Source organism: Cydia splendana, chromosome Z (genome assembly GCF_910591565.1).
Source record: "Cydia splendana chromosome Z, ilCydSple1.2, whole genome shotgun sequence".
Taxonomy (NCBI): Eukaryota; Metazoa; Arthropoda; class Insecta; order Lepidoptera; family Tortricidae; genus Cydia; species Cydia splendana.
Window position 1 is genome coordinate 29,565,491 of NC_085987.1, and position 17,266 is coordinate 29,582,756.

At 34.2% G+C, this 17,266-nt stretch overlaps 2 protein-coding genes across 3 annotated transcripts in view; both read left to right on the top strand.

Annotated features, from left to right (window-relative positions):
- Positions 1-3,495: 3,495 nt before the first annotated feature.
- Positions 3,496-17,266, top strand: part of LOC134804893 (neurocalcin homolog) — a 95,905-nt gene continuing 82,134 nt past the window's right edge. Inside the window, exon 1 of one of the 2 annotated variants that reach the window (XM_063778206.1) lies at positions 3,496-3,635. The gene's annotated coding sequence lies outside the window, so the exon portion shown is untranslated. The remainder of the gene's footprint in view (positions 3,636-17,266) is intronic. The other variant, XM_063778207.1, reaches the window with a different exon arrangement.
- Positions 3,549-17,266, top strand: part of LOC134804886 (neuronal calcium sensor 2) — an 86,559-nt gene continuing 72,841 nt past the window's right edge. The window contains exons 1-2 of the mRNA XM_063778194.1: positions 3,549-3,635; positions 3,984-4,075. Coding sequence (XP_063634264.1) covers positions 3,634-3,635; positions 3,984-4,075 — 94 coding nt within the window. The 5' untranslated portion in view covers positions 3,549-3,633. The remainder of the gene's footprint in view (positions 3,636-3,983; positions 4,076-17,266) is intronic.

A 17,266-nucleotide genomic window follows, 5' to 3' on the forward strand; every position in this document is an offset into this window, starting at 1 on the left:
CTAAGATCCCACATAGTCGCATAGACGATATGGTCGACCTTCACCAATCTGTCTGACCGATGAAACTATGAAAATATGAAAGAAAATATGTTCCAGAACATAAATTAATAGGGTTGCCTAAAGAAATATGGTCAAGGCTATTTTGAATAAATTTTTGAAAAAAAATTTTTTTCGGCAAATTTCACCGATTTGTCTGACGAACGAAATAAGTTTCAATGGAAAGTATACAACTTGTACAACATAAATAAACTAGGTTGCCTATCTTTTTCCGGTTACTATTATGTGGTTGCCGTGTTTAAAGAGGTGATTTTTTAACGATAATTGCACTCATCTTTCTGACGCTTGAATTATACTTCAAAATAATGGTAATTTTATTACAAATACAATGGTATAGGGTTGCTTGCGAAAATCCGGTCACAAATAAGGGTTGCCAGGCTTTTAATTAAAATAAGAAGGGAAGACTTTTAGCGATAACTCATAAACGGCTTAACTGATCAAGTTTGTTTTAATTTTATTTGATTTAATTTTTTAATCACTATTTTTATGATTATTTTCATTTTTTTTTGGACAGATGGTTCAAAAGTTAGAAGGAAAAACCTTTTTTTTTTCTTTATAAACGATTATTTCCGAAATGATTCACTTTATCAAGAAATGTTGTTTCAAGACCCCTATTTATTTTAAAAGGCCTATCCAAAGACACTCCACTCTATAAGGTTGAAACGATAAAAAAATTGTCACACACATTTTGTTTCTTTCAAAGCGATTATTTCCGAAATATTCACTTTATCAAAAAACGTTCTTCTAAAACCCCTATTCATTTTGAAAGACTTTTCCAACAACATCCCACATCATAGGGTTGACACGAAAAAAAATATCCTCACGTACATTTTGTTTTTTCGAGGCGATTATTTCCTAAAATATTCACTTTATCAAAAAATGTTTTCTAAAAAACATATTTATTTCAAAAGACCTATCCAACGACATGTCACACTATAGGGTTGAAGCGGAAAAAATGGTCACATACTTTATTTTTCTTTTTTTTCGTTTGATACCTTTGTTGTGAGATGTCATTTGGTATGAGTTTTAAAATAAATAGGGTTCTTCAAAAAAACATTTTTTGATAAAGTGAATATTTTAGGAAATAATCACCTCGAATGAAACAAAATGTGTGTGACAATTATTTTATTGTTTCAACCTTATAGTGTGGGGTGTCGTTGGATAGGCCTTTCAAAATAAATAGGGGTCTTTAAACAAGATTTCTTGTTAAAGTGAATCATTTCGGAAATAATCATTAAGATAGAAAAAAAAAGGTTTTTCCTTCTAACTTTTGAACCATCTGTCCAAAAAATATGAAAATAATCATAAAAATAGGGATTAAAAAATTAAATCAAATAAAATTAAAACAAACTTGATCAGTTAAGCCGTTTATGAGTTATCGCTAAAAGTCTTCCCTTCTTTCTGACCGGATTTTCGCAGGCAACCCTATACCATTGTATTTGTAATAAAATTACCATCATTTTGATGTATAATTCAAGCGTCAGACAGATGAGTGCAATTATCGATAAAAAATCACCTCTTTAAACACGGCAACCACATAATAGTGACCGGAAAAAGATAGGCAAGCTAGTTGATTTATGTTGTACAAGTTGTATACTTTCCATTGAAACTTATTTCGATCGTCAGACAAATCGGTGAAATTTGCCGAATTTTTTTTTAATTTATTAAAAATAGCCTTGACCATATTTCTTTAGGCAACCTTATTTATTTATGTTCTGAAACATATTTTCATTCATATTTTCATAGTTTCATCCGTCAGACAGATTAGTGAAGGTCGACCATATGTGGGATCTCCTACTAAAAGTGTTCAAGGAAAAAAACAGTGTTTAAAATGTGTAGAGTCCTCGTAGAGTCGGAGCTCTTAATGGTATTCGCAATTTATTAATTATAAAGGGTGGTAAATTCATAATTAATATAGAATGTTATATAAGTTATAGGTTTTCACGGGATCCCTGCCGGGGCGCATGCGGTCGAATGATCATAGCGACCCTGCGGCACCCCATCTAAGGGGAGTCGGCACTCGTTGGTGGTTTTAGACGTTAGTCCTCCACTGGTTAGTCCGTCATCCACCCTGGTTCCCCCGGACCAGGTGGCTTGCGTAAATGCAATTCCCCAACGTAAAGTAGTTTTGACATTGTACTAAAGGGTTTTTTTTAGCTTTAAGTTTGCATGCCATATTTTGGTTAAACATTTGACACTAATTTAATTTACTTTTGACATCTGTACGCATTTACCATGTTTAAGCAAATAAATATTTATATTCTATTCTATTTTAAAAAAAAAGGTTTTCAGGGATTAGTTTCCGCAACTCGACGTCATGTAGTAGTAGTAGTAGTAATCACTTTATTGTACACAACACATGTTTACATAATATTTACAGAAATTAAGGTACAAAGGCGAACTTATCCCTGTAAGGGATCTCTTCCAGCTAACCTTCGAGTAGATGAGGGGAGAGTTTAAATTAGATAGACAAACTTACGGAATGCACAATAACATGTCATGTCAGGTCCTGCCACCTTTAGTTCCGACCCTCCTCTCGCCAGCATGTCGGCTGCATAGTTATCTCGCGAGTTGCTGTGTCCTTTGATCCATTGCAGAGTTATTTTGGTGATACATACCTCTGACCGAGCTTTGTGACATACGTAGATTAGCCCTGAGGCCCTGAGATTACATTGTAACTTTGCAGAGCTTGTAGTACTGATCGACTACCACAGAGTATGCGGATGGGGAAGTCCAATACTTTCCTTGAATCGATTTCGTGTGCTGCAATTACGATGCCCATGCATTCTGCCTGAAAGACCCATATAAATTTTTTGTAGTTGAATTTTGTAATTTTTGGTTTAATTTATTGTTTGTAAAAATTTGAGATGTAAAAGTACCCCTGTGGCCTATTTGCTGAATAAATATTTTATTCGAGTGGGGCTACCGTACAATCGCGCCGTAGCTTATTATTAGTTATGTAACTGCCTGGAAAAGATAGTTATCTTGGGACTCTTGGGAGTTTGCCGTTTAAGTGATTACTCCAATTTAACTTGCTGTCAAGTTCAAGTATTACCCTTACAAACTCTACCGTTGCAAATAGTTGGAGTTGAGTATTGAACTTTGGGAAGGCGGAAGTTTCCCACATTGAGTTTGTTGGTGAATGTAACCAGCTTGGTTTTATTCAGATTGACTGAGAGATCGTTGTTATTGCACCAGCGTTCCATGATGACTATGGTGCAGAGCGGGTGACATTGCATACCGTACAATTGTGTTATAAATACTATAATCATCAATTATCATTTTCTAAATAGAAGTGTATCAAGTGAGTGTGTACCTTGCGTGTATTTACCGCGTCCAAACCCCTTAATTATTTGCTTTTTCTACTACTACTAAATTTATGACTTAATGTTTTATGCTGGCAACATCGAATCAATCGTGCAAATATGGCGTTACGATTTTACAAAATGCAGTGGGTGATTATTTTGTTAGACTGTCATTTCTAAATTTTTATGAAAGACATGTTCATTGATTAAAACTTTTGAATAAAGTCATAATACAAAGTTAAGTTATTGAGTGAAATGTGAATTTATCGCAATGTAGGTGTCAATACTTTCAATCATATTTAATAAAATGTCTTTTAATTTGCGTATTTAATTGCGCTTATAACGATTGTTTAGTGATTTTTGTTTCATAGTTGACGTACATGAATTCTGGAAAATTTTATCATATTATTTTATCTATATTTTGGTAAGAATTTAGGTAGGAACTATATAGTTGTCAAGACTAATGTACTACAGGGCATATTGCTAATACATTAATTTGTTTAGGGATTACTATGTCCTTATTGTTATTGTGCTCTTAAATGTGTTACAAACATCATAGTATATTTGTGTTAATCAATGTAATTAGCTGTAAGTAGAGTTAAAATCATAAATATTGTAAAGGCTTATGGACTCATTAAGTTTCATCAAGAAGGCTGCCAAAATACAAAGAAGAATGTGGTGTGTTCTGGCTACAACACATGATTTTCAAGTAAGTCCTTAATATTAATAATTTTGAATTATGTACTCATTCTTTTTTTTATTTCTTACATAATTTTACTGACAAGTTATGTTTTTATAGTACAGAAAATATATTAGTAGGTAGTGGATGGCCGATATCTTCATTATTTGAAAAAAAAAATCATTTTGAATGTTTTTAATTGTAAGTATATTGTTTTAAAAAAATAATTTCTCAGAATGTTTTGTTTTGCACAATTGTTGTTTTGTTCTCCATTGATTGGGGCTAAAGAAAGCCTAGGAAGAAAGTACTGGCAACCAACATGAAACGATTACTGCTGTTATCCTGACAAGGTTTCCCGTCATTGCAGTATAGGTCATCCACTTGATTATTGTAATTGCAGAAGAGAAATTAATTAGAGAGTCATATTTTTGCTTTTTTTTTGTTTCCAGTAATGGAACTTTAAATATTCACACATTAAAATATTAAACAATGCTAATAACTAATACAAAAAAGACATAAAAATAACTATGAACTAAACATGTAAAAACTAAACTAACATTAAAATAAAACTACTTAAAAATTAAACTAAATACAATAACATTAAATAAAAATAAAACATAATTATTGTAATAAATATAAAAAAAGAAGTTAAGAAAATAATACCCCTTCTAATACCTCCGCCTGTGGCATTGAATCCATAACGCTGGCTGCGTTACCTTTCTGTATTGCCAGCGATTTTTGCTTCACTTTTTAAACAGTTTGTGTTATGGAACTATGTACATAGGTTTCTAGGCTTTAATAATGTAATGAATGGGGTATAAATCCGAAAAAAACATGATTATTTTAAAGAGAACAATACAGAAGTTATCATTAATGTAATTTGAAATGAGATATAAAAACAAATCAATGTAATTGTTGCATAGTCTTACTACAGTCGGTTTTTAAATCATGTTTGGATATTCTTATAACATAAGTCTGACTAAAGTTATATGATGACAACTCATCAGACGTTTGGCATTTCACATTTGTTACCAGATAGTGATGTGATAAAAAAATCCCTGACTGTTGACATTATGGAAAATATTTTTACTATTTTATTTTTATTTTATTGGTATTTGTATGGTCATAGGTATGCCCCATTGTTTTACTTTTCTAGCTTTTTTGATTATTATAAAAATTAAGAGCGAGAATCATTTTCCATACAAATTTTCCCCCAAAGCTTTTTGCGGCTTAAACGGACGAATTTTTTTTACGTTAACTTAGAAGTTTGATTTTTCACAGGTTCAAGGAACTGTAGACCCGGTTTATTTTTAATTTCAACTCGATAACTCCACGCGTTCACGAGATTTAGGGTCTTGACAGACTGATGGTCCGTCTGTCGGACGGACGGACAACAAAGTGATCCTATAACGGTTGCGTTTTTTACAAGCTTTTATTTATAGCGGATGGTGCTGGGCCTAAAATCTCGGTGGCTCCACTTCTTAAATCCATCCTTGGGTCCTAAGGACCAATCCTGCCAAAGGAAATCTCTTGTTCATGCAACGCCGTGGTTGACCTTTTTATGCTCTGAGCACACTCAACTATTAGTTTCACCTGACCGTTGTCTGTCTGTCTGTCGGTCTGTAATCAAATCTTGCAAGTTAAATTTGATCCACTTCCTGGTTTCCGATTGAGCTGAAATTTTGCATGCATGTATAAATTGGATGATAATGCAATATTATAGTACCATAAAAGCTTGTACCAAAGATGACATTTTTCCAAAAACTTTTCCTTTTGAGGTAGGGAACCGTAAAAACAACTACAATGAATAATTGAATATTTAAATCATGTTTTAAGTACGATTTATTTAAGCGTTTGAAGTTATTATATTAAGAGTATTCTCTGATAATTGAAAATAGGTTTCGAGGGGGCCGATTTTTGAATTTCGACCGCTCGATTTCGTGTATTTCGTTCAATAATATCTCCAGTACCCGGCATGTAAATGCTACTAATAGAATTGAAAACGGGTGGTCAATACCACTCGATTCCCAATTTCTATCGCTCGTATTTCAAAAATTAGCATTTCGCTTTTTTCCACCGATTTTCGAGTGACGAAATCGAACGCTCGAAATTCAAAAATTGGCCCCCAGGTCGTGTTATTTTAGTAGGGCCGACACGTTAGTGGCGGCCCTCAAATAATACGAGTCCATCTTTAGCGTTTCCGGCCGAGGCATTACATAGTGCTTTTCACGACTACTGCGAGGAAATAAGAAAACATTTGCATAACTATAAGTACTAGCCCGCGATTTCTCTGGTAGCAAGTAGTATTTTCAGATCCCGCCTTTTTTTACTTTTTTTATCACTTTTAAGAGGCGTTTTTCTGTTATTTGCTTCAAAAGTTCAAACCGACTCTAATTTTAGAAGCGTTTTTGCTAAAAAAAACACAAACAGCTACAAAAGTAAAAAACGCCTTAAGCGTGAACTGAATGGATAATTCATAAAAAAAATAAACTGATTGGTTTTGACATTTCTTTCTTTTTATTTTTAAACTAGAAATTGCTCCTATAAATAACCTAATTTTATTTTTGAAGGAAAAAGTTGCGCCAAAAAAGACCTTTTATTGATTTTTATGTTTCAAATGATACTCATTGCTGTAGCGAACCGTCACCAATGACAGATGATGATAACATTGATAACAATGAAACAGCTATTGCCTACTTTCCAGCTTGGTTTTAGACCATCTATTGCCACATTTCCGAAAAGTGGCGTGAAAAGTTTTATGTAAAAAAAATCAGTAATTTATGAAATCCCAACTTTCGTATCTAAGAAAAGGCTTCATAGTTAATATATCAACAGAGGAAAACTTGTTTCATGGTTGGGTATGCTCACGGCCATGCTTCAAATGATTAATTAGTAACAATTTAAAAACCAACGAAGTTGCCGGCATAAGCTACGTATTTATTCTTTATATTTACGAAAAGTACTCGTAATGTGTGGAGTTTGTTTCCTTTGCCAGCAATTATCTTACTCTTCATATAACTTGCACATTATTATTTTATACTTAGGTACATTTTGTCTACTATGTGTCTGGTTGTTGATATATTTTCAGCGGGTATGTGACCAGTTAGGACTAGTTAACGTACGGAGTGAATTTTGGGTAGGTATATTTAGTATTTGGTTAAGAGTTTTTTTATTTCATTCACAGAGGTATCAGGATTTGTTAAGACGATAGGTAGGCCCAATGCCCTTGAGCGTCTGGGTGGAGCTAAGCGCTCTGTACCCGCACCACCCGCTTACCCCGCTCACTGCGATCGTACGTGAATTATGTATCGCTGCACCGCCACGAGGTTCAAAGAATAAGATACAGCCCAGAGGCGCGCAGTTGGCGCTATACTCGTAAAATCTTTTGTTTGCAGATTTTTTGTTGTTTGAGTATGAGTAGATCATGCATTTAGTGGAGGTCGTAAATTTTGTTTATTTTAAAATCTCATAACTGTACAATTTGAATGGAAATCCGTTCATAAAGTGAAAACAATGTGCATTTCTTAATTAATAATGTATCAACGGAGATTAACGGACGGATGTTTATATAAAAAAATAACTTTATTTCACCACGAAAATGATGACTTCAAATTGTCATTTTTGTAACCTCTTAAATACATAGCTTTAAGGACCTTCACGCTCTTTATAACATACATATAAGTTGCAGTGAAGACTGATATCAGTTGCAAGCAATTGACATCAGTCTTCGCTGTCTGAAGAAAATATATTTTTGAATATCATTTTACGGCAATATGGTTCACCGTCACACCGCACATTAAGGCTAGCAGCTGAACTTCTAGATGATCGACGTACACACATGTTGTTGCCCAGAGTGGGTGAGGTCTGTAGCTGTCGTTTGTCGGAAGGGATAGGATTTTTAGGACTGGTGTTAGCAGAATCACTAAATGGCGTTTGAAGTATACGCGATGTTCTTGGCTTTGGCTGTTGTGGCGATTCAGCAGACGATAGAAGTGAATCGGAAAGCGATACTGGTGGCAGTGAGTCTGAACATAAAAGAATCAGGACAGTACATTTATCGCATCAGCTAAGGCCCTCTCAGGAATCTTTATTGTTTTATAATATAATATAATATAATATTTTTCTCTTTCGCCTTTCTTCTTCCAGAACAGGATTTTTTAATTTTTGCCCTCATGTTATAGGTGAAATCACTTAATAAATCTTTATCGTGGTCTTAAATCAGTTTCGTGATCCATAGCACCAAGAAAATGATGACCACGAAAGAGAGGACTTCTTACTTGTCGCGGTTTTAGACATTTTGAAGAAAATGTAATCGATATTGTATAATTTAACTGTAAATGACACAGCACCAGCGTAACATTATATTTATTTACTCAATACTCACCAAATTAAAACCGTAACGGAATTGACGCTCGATCTTTGACGCTAATCTCGCGTCAAGCTTTATTTACATAAATTATTGAAAAATAACGATGGATTGCGGTTGATACTGTCCTTCAATGTGAGACAGTCTTATTTCAAAGTGGCTTTATAGTTACAAAGATGATACCTGTGTATCAGGCCTATGACCTCTTTTATTGTTAAAAATATTACTAAATATAAACCACGAAAATGATAGTGTATTTTGGAACAACGGGAAATGTAAAAAATATAATCTTATCAATGACCTATTTTTTTTATGTTTGTTGCATGCATAGTATAACACAATTATGAACAATATACCCACAGTAAACAGCAATTTTTTTGTATACATTGTATTTTTAACAATACTATAAAGTAGTCAGGGTATCATCCGAACCGGACCACGTAACATGACGTTCGTGCAGAAAATTTAAAATTTTAGCAAAATAAAGATAAATTATATTAAAATCTTCACTATAAGTTTAAGTGATAACATCCTAAGCAACTTTAAAAAAATAAACTGTATTTTTCTAAATTATGATTGAAAATTTGAGTCTGAACACAATTCAACCCCTTTAAATAATGACCCGTATGTATACTTACTTTTCTCGAAAAATGCGTGGAAATACTTATAAAAGTTCAAATAAGGACGGGACGTAATGACAATATTTCCACGCATGTTTGAGAAAACTTAATTTACTCAATAAACTAACATCATTTTAATAGGTAACAATCCGTCCAATGTAATGGTTTCTGAAACAAACTATATAGTGTACCTACAACATAAGTTGCCAATGTTGCTCAATTACATAATTATTATTTTTTAGGAATCGAACTTTATTAAAAACGTTAAATTTTAATGGCAATATGTCGGCGCATGTTTTCGAATCATTTTTTTCAAAACATTTTTTATAAATTTCAAATGAAGCTTTCTCAAACATAAGTGGAAATATTGTCATTAGGTTTGTAATAATAGGCTGTGAAACACCGTGTTGCGCGCGAAAGCGCGTCACAACCAAATCAACTTTCTGCAGTTATTTAATCTTTGGCCACAATAACTCCAATTTTATTGCACTTGGGCTCAGCATAAGCATGCAGAATACAAGGAAGGCACGGAGCGACGTGCGACACAGCCTCCTCGTCTCAAAGCTAGCACACGACTGCCGGCCACGCCTCTTTCGAGCTACAAACGCAAAATGTTGAAAAATATTCGATTTCTTAAAAAATATTGATTAATTAACATTATTATACGTTGCATTTGTAGTGTCGGTTAAAACATTTATTTTAGTTTAAAAATAACTTAAATAGAATAAACCGTTTAGTAGAAATAGGCAAAGTTAGTCGCAAAACGGCCTCTCATAATGTTTTTTTTTTGAAAAATTAGAAGTCGCAGGAAAAAAGTCAAACGTTACAAATGTTGTACATAAAACGTGGATTCATATATATTTTTTTCATAATTTTTTGTTGAACCGTTTTGAAGATATATACTCTAGAAAGTAAGAGTTTACGGCCAAAAACGGCGCGTAGGGCCTTAAATGTCCGCTAATGTCCCTAATATGCTCTTAATAGTACATTACTACAGAGGCCGGGACGAAAGGGGTTGCCGGCCGAAGACATATAGACGACCGAGCGAAGCGAGGCCGAATAGGTCTGAGCGCGGGCAACCCCATTTCCCGCCGAGGTATGTATAGTGCTTTTCTCAAACATGCAATGAAATAAATAAAATAAAAAATCCACGAAACCCAAGTTTTATTTATAGAAAAAACTAAAAGTAAAGTACACCCAAAATATAATCAACACGTACCTATATCATTATCACGCGTATGTTTTACACGAGTCGTGTATTTTTACTACCCGTATATTTTCATGTAAGTATCTTTGATTTTTTCGCCTTGTATCCGTCTGACTGTCGTTTTCGTCACATAAGTTTACATTGTCTTTCATGTTGATATCATGTTTCACATACATCGTTGCTTTATGCACGGAGTAAATAAGTATAATTTCCACAGTGTTGACGAATTTGTAGTTACATCCATTTAAAATATGCCACAAAACTGTTTCTAATAAACTGTAAGCCATTTTTCTTAGTTTCTCAAATAATAAAATTGCCATAAGCAACCATATACATACTTCGTCTTTGACTTGGCGGCAGAGGCAGCAAGTAATTAAAATCAATTCTGCTTACGCTGCCAATTCCAACGCCTACGATTACAATTAATATTAATTTCATTATTTCGTCGGAACTCATATTAAAGTCAAAAAATCAACAACGTACCATAAATCCAATAAAACAGAATGAATATTTTTCAACTTTACCTCCATAACAATGTAAAAAATATAACTACGCGTGTTTGAGTAGACCTTTTTACCGCTAACGTTTAGATGAAATATTTTAAATGTTTTTATTTGTGTAGTTAAATTTATAATTTAAAATTATAGAATGTATTATTTATTAAGTGCATGTTGATTTTATACAAATAAAACTGCAAATTATAGCAAACATTGTTTTTTGTTTTTTTTTTATAGGCGTAGTGGCAGAGTGTCATTACGAACCATAAAGCAAATACTGCCTCTAATTTTTTTTAATGGATGAATGTCACGATGCTGTGTCACAAATATCTGTGAAATGAAAATTAAAAAAGAAGACTTTGCCGGCCTAGGCCTGCAAGATGTGTATGAAATTCCATTAACGACCTTTTGTCCTAGCCGCACCTGAAACGTCATACTTCGCAGCCTATTATAAGGAACATAACATCAATATTTCATTGCATGTTTGAGAAAACCTTATTTTACGTCCATTCATTATTAGCTGTTTCACCACAACATGACTAATTGACTAATAACTGGACTACTCATTTGAGTTTTGACACTTTTGACTCACTAGAGGTGAGATGTGAGTCGTAAGAAAGTCCCTTACGTAAAAGTAGGTAAATTGGTCCTAGCGTTATTTCCTTCGATCGCCGCGCAAAAATTTTTATAAAAAGAAAATGACATTTCATTTCATGTGTCGACACAGCTTGGTGGTCTCCCTATAGGTTGTGTTTGGTACCTATTCTGTCTAACAATTTAATTAATTGATTAATTTATTTATCCTTTGGAAAACAAGCTACTAGCTTAGCTGCTAGCTTATCTTCATCGCACTCTAAATTACCATCTTTGGTATCCATATGTCATGCATAATAGGACTGAGCATTAGTTTAATATCGTTATTAATAAATATTTATAAAGTTATTTCCTTCACGCTTCCAGTATTTTATCTTTTCTCTTGTGCATTAAATTTTTATGCTGGTTTTAAAATAATACTGATTGACCCCGGTAAAAAAAACCTACTCTTTGACGAACTCTTCATCTTGGTGATTTATAATTATTGGGTGGTTTTTTAGGTGGTTCGTGTTTATTTTTGTTTTATCATCAATAGGGTTAAAAAAATACTTAGGTAGGTATATGTTTATGGAAATAAATTACACTTAAATTAAATGGAAAAGCATCAAACATTCAAAATGGTAACTCGCGTTACTCTTGTCGTGAAATGTCCCAGTAGGCTTAATAACTGCGTCTTAATCCATGATCACTTCATTCTAGTACACCAAGATAAACATTTTTCCGCTTGATCATTGTCTTGGGAATGTGAACTTACAATTCAAATAGTCTTCACATGCCTCAAGAACAAAGGCGTAGCAATTATGGATCATTGTTTTTTCGATCCAGGATGCGTTAAGACTTTATACGTCATTATTATTCTAGTACAGTCAGCAGCAGAAGTTGCTAACGGGCGAGGTGTTCAAAATAATCGTGACGCGACTTTATTGTTAAGAGAATAAGAGCGTGTCAAGGTAATTTTAAAAACCTCGCCCACATAGCAACTTCTTCTGCTGACTGCATGTACACTGTTTGGTACGTATGTATAGTTTAAGTGGAGGTATAGTTTCGTTTTCTCTTTTTATTCTGTTAAGAATGAAGCTTGGAGTATGTTAGAGCAGAGCCTATGACATTTATATTAATTTTATAAAGATTCGACCCCCTCAGGCTCTCTAGTTTAAATTTAAATTAAATTTTATTATTTGTAGCTTAAGTAGCAATCTGTGTGAAATTATTATTTGCGGATGCCAAATGGCAGCGTTCTAGCACGAAACGACCACGGAGCAAAGCCTCGTACAGACAGACGGACGGACATGGCGAAACTATAAGGGTTCCTAGTTGACTACGGAACCCTAAAACACACTATGACAATGTCAATTTTCTCCCTATTACAGTCCATGAGTTACATACATCAAGCTGTCAGGCAGACGGATAGACGGACAGATGGAAACGCGGACGGACAGAGGAGGCTTTTAGTTAAAGCTAGGAATATACGTACAGAGAGAGACAGACATATCTGTCTGATAGATTTGTCTGCTAGACCCAACTGCCAGACATATTTGTAGGTACATAATTATATCCCTAGCTAATAGGGTCTCATTCCTCAGCCTTCGGAAAAATGAATAATAGTAGGAGATCCCACATATGGTCGACCTTCACCAATCTGCCTGACGGATGAAACTATGAAACTATGAGAAAAAATATGTTCCAGAACATAAATAAACAGGGTTGCCTAAAGAAATATGGTCAAGGCTATTATTAATAAATTTTTGAAAAAAAAATTAAAAAATTAAAATAGGGGTCTTTAAACAACTTTTCTTGATAAAGTGAATCATTTCGGAAATAATCGTTTAGAAAGCAAAAATAATGGTTTTCCCTTCTAACTTTTGAACCATGTGTCCAAAAAATATCAAAATATCATGAAAATAGTGCTTAAAAAACTCAATCAAATAAAATTAAAACAAACTTGATCAGTTAAGCCTTTTATGAGTTATCGCTAAAAGTCTTCCCTTCTTATTTTAATTAAAAGCCTGGCAACCCTTATTTGTGACCGGATTTTCGCAGGCAACCCTATACCATTGTACTTGCAATAAAATTACCATCATTTTGATGTATAATTCAAGCGTCATACAGATGAGTGCAATTATCGATATAAAATCACCTCTTTAAACACGGCAACCACATAATAGTGACCGGAAAAAGATAGGCAACCTAGTTGATTTATGTTGTACAAGTTGTATTCTTTCCATTGAATCTTATTTCGTTCGTCAGACAAATCGGTGAAATTTGCCGAAAAATATTTTTTTTCAAAAATTTCTTAAATATAGCCTTGACCATATTTCTTTAGGCAACCCTATTTATTTATGTTCCGGAACATATTTTCTTTCATATGTTCATAGTTTCATCCGTCAGACAGATTGGTGAAGTCGACCACATATGTGGGATCTCCTACTATAAGGATATACCTAGATACCATATGTATATTTAGTATTATTTAATAGTATCAACTGCCTATTACCGGCTCTGGAAAATCATATCAGCCAAGCCTTTGACATACATTGAAAGGAGGAATATTTTTAACGCAATATGCAAAAGTCTGCGACAACATAACATTACATTATATGTAGAATATTGTTTTCTAAAGTGTTAGTTATTGTTTTCAAGATATTTCTTGTGGAAATCCTGCTCCTACTATAGTATGCAATGCTCTCGTTCTGTTATTCTGAATGATTAGTTATAAACAAACTTGATAATTTCCATATAATTTCGTAAACAACGTTTGATCTCACTGTTTTTCGAACGTGATGTTAGTGACAAGCATTCCAACAAGAGTACCTATAGGTAGGCACCTACTTTGATACAGGGGAACAGAACACTCTGTTTAGGGTTCCGTAGTCACCTAGGAACCCTTATAGTTTCACCATGTCCGTCTGTCTGTATGTCCGCGGCTTTGCTCCGTGATCGATAGTGCTAGAAAGCTGCAATTTAGCATGGATACATAAATCGTGCATAGCGAACGAACGGTAAAATAAGACAACAAAAAAAAATTAAGGCACTTCCCATCCAAAATGTTTGTTTAATTTTTTCTTTATGTCAATATTTTCCATAATGTCAATATCCAGGGAGGAAAATGGGGACTACGTTTATATCGAGAAGCGGCCGTCCACTATCCTCTTAATTCCTTCCGACCATACCTCGTAATGAAGCTACACTGTTCATGAGAGTCAAAACTTGTGCTGGTACAACAGGAATATTCTAAGTTACAGTAGGTAGAATCTTCAATATGTCAGCTCAGAAATGCAGACTTCATTTCACGTGATGTTGCCTTTGATGAAAAATGGATAATTGTATTGATGTAGGGTTCCTTGCGTCACGATATTACTAATATCGCTTGGAAAAGGGGTCGCTAGGTGCAGCCAAGCAATAAGGGACATTTATTGAGGGCTATTTATTATGCGTCTTGTATGTTTGCTGTTTGTAATACGTACCCGTGGTAATGCGGCATTACACATGCCATAAACATGACAACTGGCGTCACCAGATATGTTTTAATATTGGTTTAAATTTATTTCATTTGTTCTGTTTATTTCTGGATGCATTGAATGTTTGTTTTTTCACCAGCTCGATAAACATGATAATTTCAGAGGATTTAAAATAAATAGGAATAGTTTTTATAGAAATCGTACCTGTTTTCAGCTGTATTTATTATATTGCGCTGCTGGAATAAACAATTCGAACCTATGAAGGCCCTGGAGGGTACTAGTCGAAAAAAGCCTACTTATTTATGACATTGGCGTTATATTATTGAAAGAATATCAACATAAACATTATTTTACTAGGTACTATTAGTTGAATTTAATTTATTACTTGGATATTTGTGACGTTTTCATCCAAAAGGTACCACATTGTCGATTGTCGATAATGTTGATTAAAAATTTAAGCTATATGAAAATAGCGCCTTATTGACAACCGACAATAAGTACCCTTTTGATTGAGAACGGCACATTTATATCTCGCAAACAGTCTCAACACTTCACGAGTATTAAGTTCCCTAAACCACGACCCTTGTGGTTTGCTTTTATTACACCTACTTTGAAATAGTATCTCTGATTTATCTTGGCATATCTGAATATGAATAAAATAATTTTGCATTCGTAGCGAATGTCACTGTCACTGAGCTTGACAGCAATATAATTATGTGCGTGCAATAGAGATAGCAACAGGCGGGTCAATGTACGAAAATCTACGTGGAAAGCGTACGCTTAAAACAGAGGCTTTAGATCTGTTTACGGCGCGTTTATTTGGTCTTTTTTAGCGCTGTTTCAAGTAACCTAGTTGCTATAAGAAAAAGAACATCAAAAAAAGCAAAACGTACAGACTAAATATTAAACTCGTATAAAAACATATTCATCTAGACTCTAGAGGGCCAAATTCCGGTAGGAAAATGTCGAGAACGTTTGTATGGAAAAATGACTACTAGTGTCTGTGCGGAAAGAGAAGAGTCGTGGAATGTAAGGGAGCCCATACATTTCACGACTCTTTCCCCACAGACTATAATATTTCCTCTTGAGCATATGAACACATCCACAAGATAATTAACTAGAGGCAGCAATCCTATAGGAAGGTGATTAGCTCCTCTTTCAAGACAACTGTTGAATATAAATATTGGTCTGATTAACAATAGCAAGTCGTAATCGCGTAACATTATTCATGACTTATTTTGTTTTATGTGCTTTGTACCTATTCATGTACCTTACCTTACATACCGTACATGTTTATTCATTTGTATACCAATATATAACATACTACATACTACTCATATTTAGAACATCAATTAAATTTTCCTCTTCTGTGTTGTATATAACTAACCTAACATAACCACATAATAATAAAAAAAATGCAATTTTTCTAGTGTTATGTATCGTAAAATGTACACAGGCACACGTATCTTAACATTATCAAGATGACATTTGTAATTTACTTTTACAGGTACTTTAGGAAAAAACTGCAGATAAAATTATGAATTTTGTCAGTGACCACAGAAACACTTATAAGGGGCTGCCCATAAATTACGTCATCGATTTTTGATGATTTTTGACCCCCCCCCCCCTAAAATCATCCAAAAATCATGCTTCGAATGACCCAGTTTCCTCCTAAGTCATGCTACCATCATCCGATGTCCTGACCCCCCCCCCCCCCCCCCCCTAATTTGAAATGACGTAATTTATGAATAGCCCCTAAGCAACACTGTATACTAGTTATTTATTGTAGAGGCTCTCTAGAATAGCATCGATGACAGTACACATACTGAGTACCTACATTTAGCACCTGTAGAGTGTTATTGTAGCTGAACTTTTTTTTATTTTCATACTCTACTATTAACGTAGGTACAGTCACCACACGGGATTGTTATGCCATTTTGGGTTCTTGGTAAATTGGAAATTCTATAGCGTAAATAAGTATTGAACAACCAATTGAGCTAGGACCCTAAATGGCACAACAATCGCGGAGCGTGATGGTACATAATTATGCGGATCTTAGTATGGTCTGATAATCTGACCAATTAGTCAAAGATTGATGTATCCTTTATAATTAACAATTAATTGTTATATTAATCTTATACCTTCAAACGAGCAATTATTGTATATATCTTGTATGGAAACGGCTATAATGATTTCGATGAAATTTGATATATTGGGGTTATCGGGGGCGAAAAATCGATCTAGGTCTTGAGAAAACGCGCATTTTTGAGTTTTTGTATGTTTTCCGAGCCAACTTCGGTCTCCCAGGTATTCTCTAATGTACGAGTAGGTATGTTGATTTCAGAACTCTCCCAATTACACGAGGCTTACTAATAACATGCTTGAGCTTAATCTCCAACAAATCATAGATGTACCCACTAGATCTACCACTACTGCGAAAGTCCTCTCTATGTTCCGCCACTCTGCCCAGAGTGGTTGCGTCC